The sequence below is a fragment of the Chiloscyllium plagiosum genome, chromosome 1 (genome assembly GCF_004010195.1).
Source record: "Chiloscyllium plagiosum isolate BGI_BamShark_2017 chromosome 1, ASM401019v2, whole genome shotgun sequence".
NCBI classification, from domain to species: domain Eukaryota; kingdom Metazoa; phylum Chordata; class Chondrichthyes; order Orectolobiformes; family Hemiscylliidae; genus Chiloscyllium; species Chiloscyllium plagiosum.
The window spans coordinates 59,379,038-59,399,894 of record NC_057710.1 but is presented as its reverse complement, the minus strand read 5'-3'; the positions used below and the strand labels follow the sequence as shown (position 1 = coordinate 59,399,894).

Below are 20,857 nucleotides of genomic sequence, written 5' to 3'. Positions count from 1 at the left end.
TTTGACAAGGTTCCCCATGGGAGACTGATAAGCAAGGTTAGATCTCATGGAATACAGGGAGAACCAGCCATTTGGATACAAAACTGGTTCAAAGGTAGAAGACAGAAGGTGGTGGTGGAGGGTTGTTTTTCAGACTGGAGGCCTGTGACCAGTGGAGTGTCACAAGGATCAGTGCAGGGTCCTCTACTTTTTGTCATTTACGTAAATGATTTGGATGCGAGCATAAGAGGTACACAGCAAGTTTGCAGATGACACCAAAATTGGAGGTGTAGTGGACAGCGAAGAGGGTTACTTCAGATTACAACAGGATCTTGACCAGATGGGCCAATGTGCTGAGAAGTGGAGTTTAATTCAGATAAATGCAAAGCAAATCTTAGCAGGACTTACACACTTAATGGTATGGTCCTAAGGAGTGTTATTGAACAAAGAGACCTTGAAGTGCAGGTTCATAGCTCCTTGAAAGTGGAGTCGCAGTAGATAGGATAGTGAAGGTGGCGTTTGGTATGGTTTCCTTTATTGGTCAGAGTATTGAGTACAAGAGCTGGGAGGTCACGTTGCAGCTGTACAGGACATTGTTTGGCCACTGTTGGAATTTTGCTTGAAATTCTGGTCTCCTTCCTATCGGAAAGATGTTGTGAAACTTGAAATGGTTCAGAAAAGATTTACAAGGATGTTGTCAGGGTTCGAGGATTTGTGCTATAGGGAGGCGCTGGGACTGTTTTCCCTGGAGTGTCGAAGGCTGAGGGGTGACCTTATAGAGGTTTACAAAATTATGAGGGGCATGGATAGGGTAAATAGTCAAAGTCTTTTCCCTGAGGTCGGGGAGTCCAGAACTAGAGGGCATAGGTTTGGGGTGAGAGGGGAAAAGATATAAAAGAGAGCTAAGGGGCAACTTTTTCAGTTAGAGGGTGGTACGTGTATGGAATGAGCTGCCAGAGGAAGTGGTGGAGGCTGGTACAATTGCAACATTTAAGAGGAATTTGGATGGGTATATGAATAGGAAGGGTTTGGAGGGAGATGGGCCGGGTGCTGGCAGGTGGAACTAGATTGGGTTGGGATAGCTGGTCGGCATGGACGGGTTGGACCGAAGGGTCTGTTTCCTTGCTGTATATCTCTATGACTCTCTGACTGTGGGGCCAAATTCAGCTCTAACTCCTATTACAAACTTGCTGATGACACTACCATAGTGAGTTGGATCTCAAACAACAATGAAACAGAGTACAAGAAAGAGGTAGAAAGTTTAGCGGCATGGTGTAAAGATAACAATTTATTCCTCAATTACAGCAAGACAAAGGAGCTAGTCATCTACTTCAAGAAGCTGAGTTGAGGACACACCCCTGCCTCCAGCAATAGTGCTGAGGTGGAGGTGGTTGAGAGCTTGAAGTTCATCGGAGCAGATTTGGCCTGGTCCATCTATGTTGACACTACAGTTAAAAAGCACACCAATGCCTTTACTTCCTCAGAAGGCTAAGGAAATTCAGCATGTGCACAATGACGCTGACCAATTTTTATAGATGCTTCAAAGAAAGCATCCTATCCAGATGCATCACAGCTTAGTATGGCGACTGTTCTGTCCAAGAGCGCAAGAAATTACAGAGAGCTGTGACAACAGTCCAGTTCTTCATGAAAACGTACCTTCCTTCCATTGATTCTGTATAGACTTCCTGTCACCTCAGAAAAGTAGCCAATATAATCAAAGACCCCTCCCACCCCAATTATTCTCTCTTCCAATCTCTTCCATCGGGCTGAAGATACGAAGGTTTGAAAATATGTACCAACAGATTTAAAAACAGCTTCTTCCCCACTGTTATCAGACTTGTGAATGAACATCTCATACATCAGAATTGGTCTTTCTTTGCATCTTCTCTGTAGCTGTAACACTATTTTCTGCACTCTGTTCTATTACCCTGATGTACTTATGTAAGATATGATTTGTCTGGTTAGCATGCAAAACAATACTTTTCATTGTATCTGAATACATAGAGTCATAGAGTCTTAGAGATGTACAACACCAAAACAGATCCTTCGGTCCAACTTGTCCATGCTGGCCAGATATCCTAAATTAATCTAGTCCCATTTGCCAACACTTGACCTATATTCCTCTCAGCCTTTACTATTTGTATACCCATCCAGATGCCTTTCAAATGTTGTAATTGTACGAGCCTCCACTCCTTCCTCTGGCAGCTCATTCCATTTATGCACCACACTCTACGTGAAAAATTTGCCCCTTAGCCTTTTAAATCTTTTCCCTCTCACTCTCAACCTATGCTGTCCCAGTTCTGGATTCCCCCACCCCAGGGAAAAGACCTTGTCTATTTTCTCCGTCCATGCCCCTCATGATTTTATAAACCTCTATAATGTCATCCCTCAGCCTTCGACTCTCCAAGGAAAACAACCCTAGCCTATTCAGCATCTCCCTATAGCTCGAACCCTCCAACCCTGGCAACCTCCTTGTAAATCTTTTCTGAGCCCTTTTAAGTTTCACAACATCCTTCCTATAGCAGGTAGACCAGAACTGCACACAATATTCCAAAAATGGCCTAACCAATGTCCTGTACAGCCACAGCATGACCTCCCAATTCCTGTACTGCCTGAATTTACCCAGCAACGTGGTCACAGTCATCATGGATTGCACTGTGTTAACCTCCAAAAGTATTCTAATTTTCCTCAGCCTTATTTTCTGGGCTCCCAAATGAACTACAAGAACATGTGACAATAATAAATCAATATTATTCAGACACATGGAACAGCCAAGGTGACCAAATTTTCACCCCAATATGCCAACGTTTTCATGCGCAAGTTCAAACAAGACTTCTTTGCTGCACAGGACCTCCGATGAACACTATATACCAGAGACACTGGAGCCATGATGAGGAGTTACTGCAACAAATACACAGTGATATCAATAAGTTTCAACCCACCATCAGACATATCATGGACAACCCTTTAGAATCAGTCTCATTCTTGGACACATGCATCTCCATCAAGGACGGGCACCTCAGTAACTCAGCAGGTCAGGCAGCATCCAAGTCGCAGAAAAATCAACGTTTTGGGCAAAAGACCTTTATCAGGCTTTTGCCTGAAATGTTGATTTTCCTGCTTTTCGGATGCTGCCTGACCTGCTGTGCTTTTCCAGCACCACACTCTCGACCCTAATCTCCAGCATCTACTGTCCTCACTTTCGCCTACCTCAGTAATTCACTCTACTGCAAACCCACAAATAACCTCACAGTTCTGTATTTCTCTAGCTTCCACCCTAAACATTTTAAAACAGCCATCCCTTATGAACAAGCTGTACATGTACACAAGATCTGTTCAGATGAAGATGAACGCGATGGACACCTGAAGGACGCCCTCATAAGAACAGGGTATGATGCTCAACTCATTGATTGCCAGTTCTGACGTGCCACAGCGAGAAACCATAATGACCTCCTCAGGAGACAGACACGGGATATGACTGGTAGGATACCCTTCGTCATCCAGTACTTCCCAGGGAGTGGAGAAATTTTCTTCACAGCCTGCAACACATTATTAATGAGAATGAGCACTTCGCCAAGACCTCCTCTAAACCTCCACTTTTTGCATTTAAATAACCACCAAACCTGAAACAGATCATTGTTCGTAGCAAACTGCCCAGCCTTCAGGACAACATCAACCACAGCACTGTACAACCCTATCATGGCAACCATTGCAAGACGTGTCAGAGTATCGACAGAAATACTACCATTATACGTGGAGACACTACCCACCATGTGCGCAGCATTCATGTGGCTTGGTCAACTTTGTCTATCTCATTTGCTGCAGGCAAGGATGCGCTGAGGCATGTTACGTTGGCGAGACCAAGCAGAAGCTACGACAGTGGATGAATGGACACTGCTCAACAATCAGCAGACAGTGATGTTCCCTCCCAGTCGGGGAACACTTCAGCGGTCAAGGATATTTGGTTTCAGATCTTCAGGTGACCGTCCTCCAAGGTAGATTTCAGAATATGCAATAACGCGAGTGGCCGAGTAGAGGGTGATAGCCAAGTTTGGTCCCTATGAGGACAGCCTCAACCGAGATCTTAGGTTCATGTCACACTATAGGTGACCCCATTCCACCGCACACTCACTCTCTCTCACACACACACACACACACACACACACACACAGTCTTACACATAATTACACTCACACAGACCCTTTCTCATACACACGCTCTCTTTCAGACACAAACACACTCCATCAAGCGCACACATGCATACACACACACACTCTCTCTTTCTCTCTCTCTCTCCCTTTCTCCCACACACACACACTCTCTATCCCTCACGCACACATAAGTCCATGGGGTGAATTTGCATTTGCAGATTTGTATTTATAGATACATTCTATTTTGTTCAAAAAGCACACAATCTGCAGGCAGTCAATGTATGTTTTATAAATTCCTACTTTGGAAATAGATTCAATGTTGGGATACAGACAGACTCTCACCTCATACTTTTAAGGTATTGTCTGAGCAGAGATGTCACCTTTTTTAAAAACATTGTCATCTTGGGACCGTGACCTGAAAGAAGTTCTGGGATTTACATATTAACCTGCATCCCTATTCTAAGTGATTAAAGACTTAACAGCAATCTAAGTTTGTTTAATACTTCGCATCAGTTGCATAACACTTTGATCTTTTACAATAAATTCTGTGTCCTGTGATCCTGCCCCAGGAGCAGTGGGTTGAAAGTTTGTACTGCCAAGTAAACCTGTTGGGCTATAACCTGGTGTAGTGTGATTTTTAACAATAACAAATCAAATCGAATCAATTCAAATCAAATTGGTACACTGGGTACATGTGTGGCGTAAGAAGTCCAAACCAATACAGTGAAAGATGTATTTTGATAGTACAATTCCAAAGGAGGTGCAGGAATAGAGGGACAAGTGGAAAGAGTAGTTAATAAGCAGCCAATATCCTTGACTTTATTAATAGAGGCATAGAATACAAGATCAAAGAGGTGATGTTGAACTTGTATCAGATACTTATTAAGACTTCAGTTGGTGTATTGTGTACAGATATGGACACCACATTATAGGAAAAATGTAAATACACTGGAAAAATTGCAGAAATGATTTACGAGAACAGTTCCAGAAATGAGAAACATCAGCAGCAAGGATAGATTGAAGAAGTTGGGACTGTTTTCCTTGGAGAGAAGAAGAAGGCTGAGATGAGATTTGGTAGAGGTTTCCAAAATGATGAGCAGGCTGAATGTATTAGACGTTGTTCTTGTCCATAAATGGAACAAGAATGAGAGGGCATAGATTTAAAGAGTTTTGCAAAAGAAGCAAGAGTGCTGTGAGAAAAATCTTTTTGTTGTTAGGGTATGGAATGTACCACCTTGAAATGTAATAGAGGCAGGTTCAATTGAGGCATTTAAGAGAACATTGGATGAATATTTAGATAGAAATAGTGTACATAGCTATGGGGAAAGGGAAGGAGATTGGCACTAAATGATGATACTTATCTGAAGAGCCAGTGCGCTGTGTGGCCTCCCTTGACAACATAATAACTGTGATTCTGAAATTAAAGAAAATGCCATTAGGTTGTACGGTAGCAAATGTATCTCCTTTATTTGAAAAGGTATGGAGACATAAATCTGTAAACTACAGACTAGTTAGCTTATTGTATGTCACAAGGAAAATGTCAGAAGCTATTGTTAAAGAAGATATGGAAGGGCACTTAGATACATTTATGTTACTCAGGTGGCATCAATATGGCTTTGTGAAAGGGAAATCATGTTTAACCAGTCTATTAGAGTTCTTTGATGAGGCAACATGTGCTGTGGATAAAGGGGAACCGCTGGATATACTGTACTGAGACATCAAGAAAACGTCTGTTAAGGTACCACATCAAAGACTATTATAGAAAATAAAAGCTAATGGTGCAGGGTAGCTTGTTGGCATGGATAATGGATGGCAAGCTAGCAGGAAGCAGAAAGTAGGTATAAATGGGTTTTTTTCAGGTTGGTAAGGCAGATTGAGTGGTGTGCCACAGGGCTTATGCTTGGACCGCAACCTTCTACAATTTATATAAATAACTCAGATGAAGGGATGGAAGAGATGTTCCTAAATTGGCTAATGGCACAAAAATTAATTGTGAAGAAGACAAAAGGAGGCTACAAAAGTTGGGAAATGGATTATAATATGGAAACATTTGAAATTGTTCATTTTAGCATAAAGAATAGAAATAGAAGCATGTGATTTAAATGGTGAGAGATTGCAGAGCTCTGAGATACAGAAGAATCGAGGTGTCCCAGTTCATGAATTGCAAATGGCTGGTATGTAGGTACAGAAAGTAATTTGTAAACCTTATAGAGTACTATAATTTATTCCAAGAAGAACTGAATACAAAAATAGGGAGCAAATAAAAGTCAAAAGAACTGCTGATTCTGTAAATCAGAAACAAAAACTGAAATTACTGGATAAGTTCAGCCGATCTGGCAGCACCTATAGAGAGAAATCACAGTAAATGTTTCGGGTCTGGTGACCCTTCCTCAGAACAGATCACTGGACCTGAAATGTTAACCCTGATTTGTCTTCTCAGATGCTGCCATACCTGCTGAGCTTTTCCTGCAATTTCTGTTTTAGTGTGTGGCAAAAGTAGGGAGGCTATGCTCCAGTTGTAGGGACACTGGTGAGATCACATCTAGTGTACTGTGCACGGTATTGGGCACGCTTAAAGAAGGGTATAACTGCATTGGAAGCAGTTTGAAGAAGAGGAGTACAGCAGATGGACTTTAAAATATTAGTACAAAGCAGATGTGGATTCAGAGAAGATTTGCCAGACCAATACCTGCAATAGGTGAGTTGTCTTTTGAGGAAAAGTTGGACAGGCTAGTCTTGTATCCATTGGAATTTAGAAGAATAAGAGGTTTTATTTGATTGAAACTTGTAAGATCATGAAGGGTCTTGACAGTGTAGATGTGGAGAGGATATTTCTGCTTCTGAGAGAATTTGTAACTGTGATCACAGTTTAAACATAAGTGGTTAACCATTTTGAAGCAAATAATTTTCTCAATGAATCTTTGGAACTCTCTTCCTGTAAAGGCAGTTGAAGTAGAATCTTTAAATATTTTTAAGGTAGAGCTGGATAGATCATTAGTAAGCAACAGGGTGAAAAGCTATCAGGAATAAGCAGAAATGTGATTTCAGGTTACACTCAGACCAGCCATGGCCCAGCATATTGCCTTCAAGCCAAGGGAGCCTTGTTAAACGATGACTGTAAAAAAGCATGAGGTGTTAACCTTGTAAAGCTACAAAAACAGGATTACTTGCATGCCAAACACCATGAGCATGATGGATAGGGCAAAGTAATTCCACAACCAACAGATCTAAGTTCTGCAGTCCTGCTACATTCAGTTGTGAATGGTGAATGGACAATTAATCAATCACCAGAAGGGAGCCTCTCCAAATATCTCCATCCTCAAAAGATAAGGCTGAGGCATTGGCAACAATCTTCAGCCAGAAATGGTGAGTGAATGTTCTATCTTATCATTCTCAGTACCGTAAAATCCAATCTTAAGCCAATTAAATTCACTCCGTTTGCCCGAACACACGCACCAACCAGTTTCGAAACAGTTTCTACCTTACTGTTGTTAGAATACTGAATGGACTCATAAACTCTTAAACATTCACCTGTACCTGTGTTTTGGTTTTTGCCACTGTTTACCTATTATTTACATATCTATGCTATTTAACTATGTGATCTGCCTGTATTGCTCCCAAGACAAAGCTTTTCACTGTGCCTCGGTACATGTGACAATAAATTCAATTCAACTAAATCAAGAAATGGCTGGAAGCAATGTATATTCAAAGACTATGGGCTGTGACAACATTTGAAACCCAAGCATCCATTGGTTATCCTTTATATACCATAGTAAATACAAGTTTAAAAACTTGAATAAATTTATCAAATATGATGTCCCTTTCATAATATTATGTTGACTTTGTATGATCGATATGTGTACAGTTATGACGACATTAATAATAGATTCCATAATTTTCCCAATAGCTGATATCAGGCAAACCCTATTTTCTCACTTAGAGTCATAGAGATGTACAGCATGGAAACAGACCCTTCGGTCCAACTCTGGATTAGTGATGCTGGAAGAGCACAGCAGTTCAGGCAGCATCCAAGCGGTCCAACTCGTCCATGCCAACCAGATATCCCAACCCAATCTAGTCCCACCTGCCAGTACCCGGCCCATTTCCCTCCAAACCCTTCCTAGTCATATACCCATCCAAATGCCTCTTAAATGTTGCAATTGTATGATGTTTTGGCTAACTTTAATTCTGCTGGGGGACATTCTAGAACCCAGTGAATTTTGGCAAATCATATTTATGTATCCACTATCCCTGTGGCTATGTATTTGAGAACATAAAGGTGTTGGCTTTCAGGTCCTGGGGATTTGTTGGGCTTTTCGGCCCTTAAGTTTCCCCAGTACATTTTCTGCCTACTTTAATTTACTCACTATAATCCGAACTTACACCTCTACTTTATACAATTAGTTGTAGTTCAGTTTTCTTTCTCACAACCACCACCGTTATAGTGTACATGCAATTTAAAAACTTCTCCATTGGCATTGCCAATAATAAGACCAATGAATGTGGTGCTGGTGTCGTCGTGTTGAACACATTTTACGCAGTGCTTCCCTGTTCAGAGCAGACTTGCAGGGACATCCGTGTAAGGAAACATAGATTGCTGGACTGCTGCAAAAGTATTTATTGGTGCAGTACGCGCATTGCTGCCAGCGAAACTGGGACACAGTACGGTCATCTTCGCGTGAGTGTGTAAGAAGAGCTGTAAACGCGTGAGCCTTATGCATTACACTTGACAAGGCTGGATTAAGATTGTTCGATTGCAGACTTGCCAAGGTCAGATCATCATTGGCAGCCCAGACGACGAGATTAAAAACGTTGAAGTTCATTGCAGATCGTTTGAAATGAATCTAGCAGTTGTTACGTGTTTCTGTTCTTATAGAAAGACACACAGAAACAAGAGGATCATTACTTTTGTGTAAAAAGAACGGTGAATTGATATTTCCCAGATCTGTGGTGGGGGAAGGGAATCAGACAGTCCAGCACGTCGAATGGGGATCTGAGTCCCGCACCAGCCTACCTTCCATTTCTCTCTGGACTGGATTTTAAGGTTAGGATTTTTATTTACCTAAATTTTTAATTTGTAGAGAATTCTTACGTGCGTGGCTCGTTTGCGTGAGAACAAAGTGCATCAGACCACCCTCCCGGCCCCCACACCCGGTATTTCGTCGGTTTTGCCTCGTATTGTTTGGTTTAAATATGGAAATGCAAGTTGTTGTTGTGCAGTGACTAGTAAAAGACTACATTCTCCAGCGGGCAGCGCGTGGCTCCCGGTGCCGCATGCGCAGTGCTCATCCCGGCTTGACAGTGACGTTTCCCTCCACAGGTTCCAACACTCGAAAGGTGAAAGGTCGCGGTTGGTGGCTCAAAGAAACCCCCATGATTCCTATATGTCCAGTAGTTTCTTTCACGTACGGTAAGTGGAATTGGCAATATTTATAAAGCAAAGTACCCTTTTTGTTATTTTGTGTAATTGAGAGAGGGGGAAAAAAAGATGGTGGTGCTGCTCGCGGCCCTCGGAGAATGCTGAAGTTAGAGAGGGTTTTTTTTTCTCTTGTTTGCTGAAGCTGAACGATGTGATCTGTGATGATGTTTTACTGGTCTCTCCCTTCTCCCTCTTGTTTGTTTGGGCGCTTCGCGTGGTGTTCAGTGCCCGGCCGGCTAGGCGAAGATGCCAAAATGGCTACCAGTAACTACTTTGGATTTGCCCATGGTGGTGCTGCGCAGTACAGGTACGTGTTTATCATCGCGCACGTTCCGCGGCCTCATACACTTTCATTCAAATACACAGTTCTCTCTTCTCCAACACCTACCTCCCTCTCTCTCTCCCCCCCCCCCCCCTTTCTAGTTCTCTCATCATTTTGTTCTTTTGCTTTCTCAATCTAGTAGGAAAAATATTCTCCCACTTTAACCGAAGTGACCTTCTTCATCAGCCCTCTTCTTCTCCCTCGGCTCGTATAGAACTAAAACTCTTCTTTTCTCTATTGAAGTCACAAAATGGCGACACGGTGTGCGGTCTCTGTTAATGTGGCTGGCGATTTTATCAGTTGCACTTTATCTCATTTCTAATTGATTGGTCGATATCAAACTTTACCCCTTTTGAAAGAAAATAGTTCAATTCAACTGTTCTGCTTTGACCGCCTCTCTTATTTTAATTGAACATTCTTGTTTGTAACGGTAACCTGTGGTCCTTACAGAAGATCTTTCAGGGATCATAAAGCAGGTGTCTCTGGAGTCTGGTCCTTTTGGTGCAGTCAAGCAGGCACGACCGAAGGATAAATGGGCCCTTTGATCTTTTTAAATTATATAGCTAATTTTACATTTTTTTTAGTGGTCCATGTAATTTAGTAAAAGCATGTGTGTGTGTATATAGTATGTTTGATGAAATATGGAATTTTACATTTGAATCTTCCACCCTCTCTCCAGTATTTTCATTAAACATGTCATGATCAGTAACAGGGCTGTATGAGTGCAGCCTGACATGTGATGTCACTTACTAGATTATTGTCAGATTTCCAGTAGTTTGTGAAATTAGATTAAATTCCTTATGGTGTGGAAACAGGCCCTCCGTCTCAACTAGTCCACACTGACCCTTCAAAGAGTAACCCACCCAGACCCATTCCCCATATTTACCCCTGACAAATGCACCTAACTCTATGGGCAATTTATCATGGCCAATTTGCCTAATCTGCACATCTTTGGACTGTGGGAGGAAACCGGAGGAAACCCTTGCAGAGACTGGGAGAATGTGCAAACTCTGAATTGCCATTTACAGTTGTAGTGTTCCTATTTACTAAATATAAGATTTTAACTGAAAGGGACATAAATACATAGTGCTGCTAGTTCAATTCTAAGCTAAGTCACCCACAATGTCAGTGAAATCAATGAAGCTCTGCTGTTTATTATTATTGACCTGCTGGAGGATTTATCCATTGGCAATAATCTGGTGAAAAGAGTAGACTTGAAACTGTTATATTTTGGTGTTATTTTACACTTTGCTTGAGTATGAAATATGATTAGATTCTCTACAGTATGGAAACAGGCCCTTCGGCCCAACAAGTCCACACTGACCCTCCGACGAGTAACCCACCTAGATCCATTCCCCTATCCTATGTTTATCCTGGACCAATGCACCTACACTATGGACAATTTATCATGGCCAATTCACCTGATCTGCATATCTTTAGATTGTGGGAGGAAACCCACGCAGACATGGGGACAGTGCGCAAACTCCACACAGACAGTCTCCCGTGGCTGAAATTGAACTCTGGACCCTTGCACTGTGAGGCAGCAGTGCTAACCACTGAGCCAAGAGGGCTACCCTATCCTCCAAACAAAATATCAGCCACTTTCTAGAACTGAAATCATGCATATTTTAAAATAAGAAAAACACCTCTTCACGAGGAGAGGAAGCATTAACATACGTATCTGGGAATATTATTTCCCAAACAAAATTGCTTAAACATGAAAGTAAAACAAGGAAGTGCGAATGCGGCAAATATGAAACAAAAGTTGCTGGAGAACTCTGCAGATCTAGCAGCATCTTTGGAGAGAGAGCAGAATCAATGCTTTGGGCTCAGTGACCTATTCTAAAGAAGGGTCTCCAGACTTGAAACACTGACTCTGCCTTCTCTCCACAGATGCTGCAGACCTGCTGAGTTGTCCAGCAATTTCTGATTTTGAATCAAATTGGTTAGTTTGCTTTCTCTGACCACAACAGCTCTTGGCATTAAGTACTGCAATGTTACTTTTGAGGTGTACAAGCCAGGCTGATTATTGACTGATAAATAGGTTTCCATTTTTTGGAAATGTATCTGGCATCTCAATCATTCATGAAAACACACGGAAGAGGGCTTTCGTACCTCTGAGCCCCACCATGTTCAGCCCCACCTTTTCTAGAGCTGTAATAACATCTCTGAACAAGTTAGTAAGAAAGAAAATCTGAAAAACACATGGAACGGAAACATCAATGCATGAGACTTCCAGTAAGAGGCAATATGGTTCAACTGTCAATCCAACAGTTGTAGATAGCCAAGTGACTTAGAACAATGTCCTGATTATCAAATTTCATTGATCTTGGCAACCTCAATGCATTGGTAGATGAGATCCGGTTACATCTCCTCACTGATCCCTCTTAAGACTGTAATTGAATTTTTTTTTTATCTCCCAGAAAGCAATAGTTGTTGATGGATTATACTTACTGCACTACTAAATCTCAAACCAGAATGTGCACTACACCATTCTCTCCCATTGTTTTCACGAATTGAGCTTGTTTAGTATAAACCTTTTTACCTGAACGTTTTTGAGTAATAAAGGTCAGAAGCTGGCATCAACCTAAGCATTGGAAGCAACAATTGCATGCCCAGGTTTGTTGACAGCTGCCCATTCTCATGGCATCCTACCTTGCAGACAACATCCAAAACAACATCTGAGGAAAGCAAGGAGAGCACTAAGTTGGAAGAAAAAGCATATGAGGATGCAAAAGTCAGTGATAGCCCCGAAGACTGAGAGAAATTCAAAATCCAGGAAAGGGAGTACTTAAAAAAGAGAAATAAACAATGAGGGCACAGTAGAAAGAATATAAAAACTGACCATAAGAGCCTGTTTAAATATATGAAAAGGAAGACAGATGCTAAAGAAAACATAGGTCCCTGACAAAATTAATGTGGAGAGCACCATCACCATCCCTAGCAAAATAACACAAGCTAATGGGGCTAATGGTAAATAAGTTCCCTGGCCCTGATGGCTTGTATCCTGGGATTCTAAAGGAAGTAGCTACAGATATAGTGGATATGCGGAGGAACCTTGATTATCCAAAGGACATGGGCAGCGAGTATTTTGTCCAGTTTGTTGAATGTTGGATAATCGATGCCGGATAAGCTAGTTAGCCACGCATCAGGAGCTTGCGATCTTCTTCGGATCACCTGATATTCGGTTAATTGAATGCTGGATAATTGGTTGCTTTCTATAAGTTCTAATGTCCAACAATTCTTGGACTCTGGCAAAGTACCAGAGGATTGGAAAACTCCTCTGTGACATATCTATTCGAATTGGGAGTGAGACAAGCGGTGAATTATAGGCTGAGTAGCCTAACATCTAACATCTAATCAGTATTTTAATTTTGGAAAAATACTGGGATCATTTATTCAGGAGGTAATAGCAACACATTTGGAAAATCATTATCTAATCAAACAGAGTCAGTGCAGCTTAATGGAAAGGAAATTGTGTTTGTCTAATTTATTAGAGCTTTTTGAGGAAATCTCAACACGAGTGGGTAGACGCAAACCATTAGATGTAGAAGGTGTTCTACAAGGTGCCTCACAGAGTCACAAGATAAAACCTCATGGTGTTGCATGAATAAAAAAATTGGCTAGTAGACAGGAATCAACGAGTTGAGATAAGAGGTTTTTTCCCAGGTTATTGACCTGTAACCAATGGGGTTCTGCAGGGATCAGTGCTGAGACCACAACTGTTTACAAAATATATTCGCGACATGGAGGAATGAAATAAATGCACTGTAAGCAAATTTGCAGATGACAGGCAAGTTGTGAGAAGGATGCAAGGAGCTTCCAGGGAGATATTGATAGGAGTATATGTAGAAATGGAGTAGAATATAGAAAAATGTGAATTCGTTGATTTTGGAAGGGAGAACAAAAGGATATTGTTAATTATGCAAAACTGCATAAAGCTGTGCAAGTCAAAGGGACGGGGGCGTGTTATTTGTGCACAAAACCCTGAAATCTGGCACACAGGGCTAATGGAACAAAACCAGGAATTGCTGGAGAAACTCAGCAGGTCTGATAGCATCTCTGGAGAGAAAGCTGAGTTAATGTTTCATGTCCAGTGACCCCTTATGGTTCTGGAACTGCTTGCTACAGTGAGCTGTTGGGCAGAGTCTTGTGTGTATTTAAGATAAATTCTTTCTCAGTAGTAGAATCAAGAGTTATGGGGAAATGTCATGAAAGTAAGGAATGTTGGATCAGCCATTGGGCAGAGGTGATGGTTGTACTGGGAATCCTCAACATTGCCTCCATACCCTCATAGCATCAAATCAAACATGGGCAAGGAAGCCTTCCTCTTTCAGCTGATGAAATGATACTACTCCCACCTTGAACACCAATTAGAAGAGCCAATGAGTTTGTCAAGGGCACAGAATTTATTCTCAGCGTCTTCAAAGTCTATCACAAAGTATGGCTGGATAATACAACTATTATTCTAGCTGGACATACTATGAATAATTGCTAGTTTAGGCATGTGGGAGGTGATGAAGGAAAAACCCACTTAATCTTGTCCTCACCGGTTTGCCTGCTTCACGTATATCTGTTAAAGACAGAATGGTCAAAGTGACCACTGCACTTTCCTTGTGGAGAGAAAATACAGATTTCATATTGAGGATACCCTCCTTCGTGTAATATGGCATGACTACTTTACCTATTGAATAAATATCAGACAAATCCTGCTACTCCAAAATTGGCATCAATGACATGGTGTGGCCCATCAGCAGCAGCAAAATTATTTTCAGTCAAGTTTTCTGACATTGTGCTCGTGTATACTGTATTCCCCATTTTTTTGAACTGCTGCAGTTCTTTGGATGTGAGAACACCCACAGTCATGTTTGGAAGAGGGTTCCAGGATTTTAACTGTCTTATTCACTGCTGACTCCATCTGTTTTGCCAGTTATGAATTATGCACAAATATATCTTTTGTTCCTATGTCTTTTAGAGTGAAACCCTATAGTTTATACTGTCTCTCTATGTTCGTACTACTAAAATAAATTGCTTCACACTTCCCCACATTGACCTTCATCTGCTCCAATTCTGTCCATTTCACCAACTTGTCAGTGTCCTTTTGAAGTTCAACACTGACCAGCTCACAGTTGACAATGTTTCCAACTTTCATGTATCCTGAGCACAGAGGTTTAACTAATTAATATACACCATGAAAAGCAAGGGTCAGCACATGCTTCGGGCATCTACACTACAAAATTTCCTTCAATCCAAGAATATCCATTAATGATTAATGATTACTCTGTCTTTCCTATTACCTGGCCAGTTTTGTATTCTTGTTTCCACTGTCCCTCTTATTCCAATACTTTAGTATTGCAGAAATAAAGGCACTGTTTCAGCTTTTTGGTTTGTACTTAACTGGACCATTCACTAGAGTAACCAAGAAAAAGGAAAACAATGTTTATGTTATATGGAAGGAGAGTGTTGATTGGATTTTAATTGTTAGAGGTATTGCTGTGGAGAATGCACCAGTTAGGTGATGACTGTGTGTTAACTGCCAAAGTTTATTTAATTTGTAAATTGGGCAACTTGAAACTGGTCAAGTTGGCCTGAGAAATGAACCAGAGAATCCTGTCTAGTGTTTTTGTCAAGTTGAACCAGGTGTAATATGTCTAATGTTCTTTGTCTGTGCGGAACAGAGTTATGTGTATTAATTTAGTGTGCACAGAATTGGCTGTTGACAGTTTAATTGTCAGTTGGGCTCTGTTTGATGCACTTAAGTGTGATGCTCTTTCGAGTTGAATCACGTTTTATATTAACTGCTGATGAAGATCTTGATAATTGAAACATCAGAAATTGTGTTCCAGTGCAGTTGACAGCCTTGGGACTGAAAGGGAATATACGTTTTTTTAAAAATATACCCATTTTAAAAAAAAGAAAGGAAGTTGTAGTTTGTTTTTGGAGAATTATTTTCAATGAAATGTTTTTTTTTGGATTTCTTAAGGTTGTGGCTCCACACTCATTAAATTATGTAAGACTGACATAGACAGATTTTATGTGTCTCAGAGGAACAACAGTTATGGTGAGTGGATGGGTAAGTGGAATCGTAGGTTGAAACCAAAGATCACCATGACACATTGAGTGGTGGAGCAGATGTAGTGGATAATGTGGTCATCTGTCTCCTATTTACGTTCTGTATGGTCTTATCTTGCTCACAAGTCTCTTATATAGTTGGATTTTCAAAAGATTGCATTTCCTGTACTGACCTTTCCCTTCGCTGTGACTTGCATACTCCTGAGGTTATGCTATTAATTTCTTAAGTGAAGGCTATAATTAACTATTCAGTGACTAAACATTTACTAGATGTCAGTTGTGGCAGTTTTGTCCGTTTCCTGCTCAGATTCTTAGTTTCAGTAATTTTATTCAAGATATTTTCCAAAACATGATTACTCTAGCCTATCTCTCAACACTAGCCATGTGTAAATGTAAATTTTTTTTCCAACTTGCAATCCCTTACACAGCAATAATGCTTGTGTAATTTTTTCTTAAGTGAGATGTAACAATTGTAATCTATAGTAAAATATGCAATGTTTGTACATAGACATTCAAATCATTACTAAACTGAGTAAATCTACAGCTCCAAACTTAAAACGCTCATCGAAGTTTTTGTTGTCAATTTTAGACTTTTGTCATCACGTTATGTCCATTTTAATTTGAAAACAACTGACGTGAGACTTGTCCATCATTTGATACATGAAAATTCAACTTGTATTTCTTGATTCATGACATATGATATCTTAACAGTAGCACAGGCAAGCAGAGTTTTGTTAATGCTGGTCCATACTAAGGTGTTATATAACTTCTAGGGTTCAGATCATAGAATTGTTACAAGCAGAAGGAGGCCATCAGCTCTCTGAATGAGCAGTTTAGAGATTTGATAAAAGTTCATTTTGAACCTGCATCTGCCACACACTCTCTCAGTGCATTTTTGGACCTTAACCAGTTATTTTTTCACCTTTTTAAAAAAATTTTTCCTTTTTTCTTGAAAGTTATGCTCTTGTTATTCTCAAACCTTTCACGATGTAACAGTTTGTCCGTATTGTTATGACACTGGCTAAACCCTCCTGCTTAACTTAAGCCAGCTACACAAAAGATTTATCCCGTGCAGTAATCTGTGAAAATTTGACAGGACAAGAAGTATTAACTTCTTGGCCTGATTAACTAACAACTATTTACAACTATTTACAACTCTTTCCTCTAATCTATCTTTTACTTTCCCTTCTGTAATACTAGTCCAATAAAACCCCTGGTTTAAGATTTACTGAAAAATTCAAATTTCAAAATCAGCCAGTTGTCAAATCTTCTCTTTATATCCTCCTCTGTCGTCTTTTCTTCTTCTTAGGGTTTCATAGGTCACTGATCTATAAAGGTACCTTTTTAAGAGAGCTATTTTTCCAGCAGTCTGTACATGCTGGTGGCTTGGCAGTTCTCTCCCACCTGTTCAATTTTTCCTGGTCTTGTACCCCAAAGCATCAAATTGTTTCATTGGCTTTTAATATTGTCAATATACTAAATTCAAACTTGATTGGAGGTTGGTATTTTGGGGTATAATTTAAACTGGCCAAATTCGTATTTGTTTTGGCATCTCCAGGCAACCAGCTACACTAGCTGCTGGACCAAAAGGTTACATTATATCTTATTCAGAACACTTGGTGCTGTATCAGCTAGTTCAGTTAGCTTTTAACTCTTAAAGGTACAGTACCTCTTACACCTTCATGACAATATGTACTTTGTCAAGATCTCTCATGATTTTAAATGCTTTTATTAATTTCCCTGTTTTCCACTCTACTATTCAAGAGGAATGAATGTGAACTTGCATCTTAGTTTTGACACTGCAATGGATCATTTAGTTTAAAGTAAAGCTGTTTTATTGGATTATTTTCAAATGAACATCTTTATTTGTGAGTTTCAACATGAATATTTCTCAGTTGAAGGCAATGCATTTAAACAAACCCTTTCCAAATCAGCAAAATTAATAATTGCCTGTGTGTTTTATGGGTTCAATATGAAAGTAGAACTTTTACTTCCTCCCACTACGCAGTTTTAAATATTGCATTGTTGGAATGTAAAATGCATTTCTGTTTTCTAGCTTTGGTCAACTAGAAAATTCCTGTCTCAAACTACATAGGAGTATAGAGTTAAATATGTACTATAGCTTTAAATGTAATTGTGTTTGGTATAATATTTGTTTTCAGATGTCTGCCTAATGTATCATTATTTTAAGTTGATTGCTGCTCAGCTAGCTTTAAAGATAATTTTGAATAAGTGTTCTTGGTATGCCCGTCTTTTTCCAGTCATTGATAAATTATGTGAAAACACTTGGACGTTAATTCTTAGCTTAACTAAATTTGCAATGCTCAGTGTGTTTTTTCTGTACAGGGAGAGATGGACTGCTGATTTTTTTCTGTTTGGCAATTTCATGTGGGAGACAGAAACACCATTTGGGTTGATTCTGGTGTGTAATCTACAGTTGGTACATTAGGTTGGTTCTTGTGTATCCAGCTGGTAGTTCACTTTAAAGGGTGTCATTTGACATGTACAGAATAGCTTTATTGATCTATACTCCAGGTTACAGCAAATCAACTTGAGCATGTCACTTTTCTGCTTTGTCTACAAGCAAACCTATTTTCACATTGACTCAAATATACACATTCTCAAATATACAAATAATTTGTACATGCATGAGTGGCTGTCTCACTGTTTTATGTAAGTATGGTGGTCTGCGATAGAAGAGAATTTGCTCTCATGACCTGATAATGCCCCAAATTGCATCATAGCTCTACCGACAATGGTAACATCAGTTGTAGCATTCCTATCTCTAACTCAGGAGGCCCAGGTTGTAGTCCCACCTGTTACAGAGGTATGTAATAACATTTCTGAAGAGATTGATTAGAAAATATGTAGGAAGTGTGGGAAGGTGTTGGCCCATTTGTATTGTTGCTGGACTAGAAATCCAGATACCTAGGTAATTTTATTGGAACCGGAGTTCAAATCCCACCATAGATATTCAGTTGAATAATTTTGATCATGAAGCCATTGTTGACTGTTGTAAAAACCCATTTGGTTCACTAATGATCTCTTTAGGGAAGGAAATTGCCATCTTACCTGATCTAGCTTGCATGTGACTGCAGATGCACAGCAGTGTGGTTGACTCTTAGCTGTCGTCTGAAATGGCCTAGCAAATAATTCGGCTGTATTGCCCATTAGAAAGAGGGGGAGAAAAGGAACAAATCTGGACAGGCAATATAGTATTGACTAAGGCACTAGAAACCACATGGTAAACACAGCTCCTATTGATCTCTGCAGACCTCCTTACAGATATCTTGGGCTGGTTCCAAAATTGACAGAGCTGTCTCAGATAAGTCAAGCAACAGCCTGACATCATCATGCTCATGCAATTGTACCTTACAACCATTCACTAGTATAGACCCCCACTATCAACATCGTGGGAAGGTTACCATTGATCAGAAATTAAGCTGGATTGGCTAAATAAATACTGTGTGGCTATACCAGCAGGTTAGAGGTTAGGAATTTTGCCGTGAGTAAACTCACCTTTTGAATCCATAAAGTCTGTCCATCATCCTGTCAAGGCTCAAGTTGAGTACTATATGATGAAGTACTGCCCACTTGCCTGAATGAGTACACCTCCAACAATATTCAAAACATTTGATACCATTTCTGAAAAAGCAACCTGTTTGATTGGCACATAATCCATAAATATTCACTCCCTCCACCACTGGCTTTGAGTAGGAGCAATGTGTGCTGTCGACAAGATGCACTGCAGAAATTCACCATGGCATCTTAAACAGCACTTTCCAACCCAAGACTAGAACAGCAAGGTCAACAACTAAATGGAAATACTACGATTTGCAATTTCACTCCAGGCTGGTCCCCATTCTGAATTGGAAATATATAGTCATTTCTTCGGTGTCATTGGTCAAAATCTGAGAGCAATCTCCCTACCTACAACATTAAATTTTAAATTGTCTCACTATAAGAAGGATGCTGTGAAGCTTAAAACTCTTCAGAAAAAATGTATAAGGATGCTGCTACGGTTGGAGGTTGGAGGAAGAGGCTGACTAGGCTGGGGCTATTTTCCCTAGTACATCAGAGGCTGAGGGGGTGACCTTATTGATGTTTATAAAATGGTGAGGGGCATGGATAGGGTAAAGAGACAAAGTCTTTTCCCCAGGGTGGGGAAACTAGACGGCATGGGTTTAAGGTGAGCAGGGAAAGATTTAAAAGCGATCTAAGCGTCAACCTTTTCATGGAGAGGGTTGTGCATGTGTGGGATAAGCTGCCAGAGGAAGTGGTGGAGTCTGGTACAATTACAGCATTTCAAAGGCATCTGGATGGCTATATGAATAGGAAGGGATAAGAGCAATATGGGCCAAGTGTTGGGAAACGGGACCAAATTTAGTTAGGATGTCTAGTCTGCATGGACAAGTTGGACTGAAGGATCTGTTTCTGTTCTGTATATCTCTGATTCTATGAATGAAAAGTAAAAGATTGTCATGTAAAAATTGTTGAAATATTCTAATGGTTATATCCTGATTATATCTTCAAATTCTGCAATGTTATCTGTGGATGTCATAGAATAGTATGAAAACTGTAATCATTTTTCTGTTTTTCCACTTGTTGCTATGAATCCTGAGCCTTGCATGACACTGTTAATGAAGTTTGACCGTGAAAACACTTCTGTATTAGAGCTAGGAAAATTGGTCTGTCGGAGCACTGTAACTGTTTTTCCTGTCACTCCTTCCAAATCAAAGAAGTATGTAGTTACACTCACCCCCACCAACCCAACCTCCACTCCCGGAACCTTCCCCTGCAACCGCAAGAAATGCAAAACTTGCTCCCACACCTCCCCCCTCACTTCCCTCCAAGGCCCCAAGGGATCCTTCCATATCTGTCACAAATTCACCTGCACCTCCACACACATCATTT

General features: G+C 40.4%; 1 protein-coding gene across 4 annotated transcripts in view; it reads left to right on the top strand.

The window, feature by feature from the left end:
• Window positions 1–8,727: 8,727 nt before the first annotated feature.
• Window positions 8,728–20,857, top strand: part of zfr (zinc finger RNA binding protein) — a 97,022-nt gene continuing 84,892 nt past the window's right edge. For 2 of the 4 annotated variants that reach the window (XM_043687475.1, XM_043687482.1), the window contains exons 1-3: window positions 8,728–9,174; window positions 9,451–9,540; window positions 9,775–9,856. In XM_043687475.1, the coding sequence (XP_043543410.1) occupies window positions 9,504–9,540; window positions 9,775–9,856 (119 nt within the window). In that variant the 5' untranslated portion in view covers window positions 8,728–9,174; window positions 9,451–9,503. The remainder of the gene's footprint in view (window positions 9,175–9,450; window positions 9,541–9,774; window positions 9,857–20,857) is intronic. The other 2 variants (XM_043687472.1, XM_043687485.1) reach the window with 2 other exon arrangements.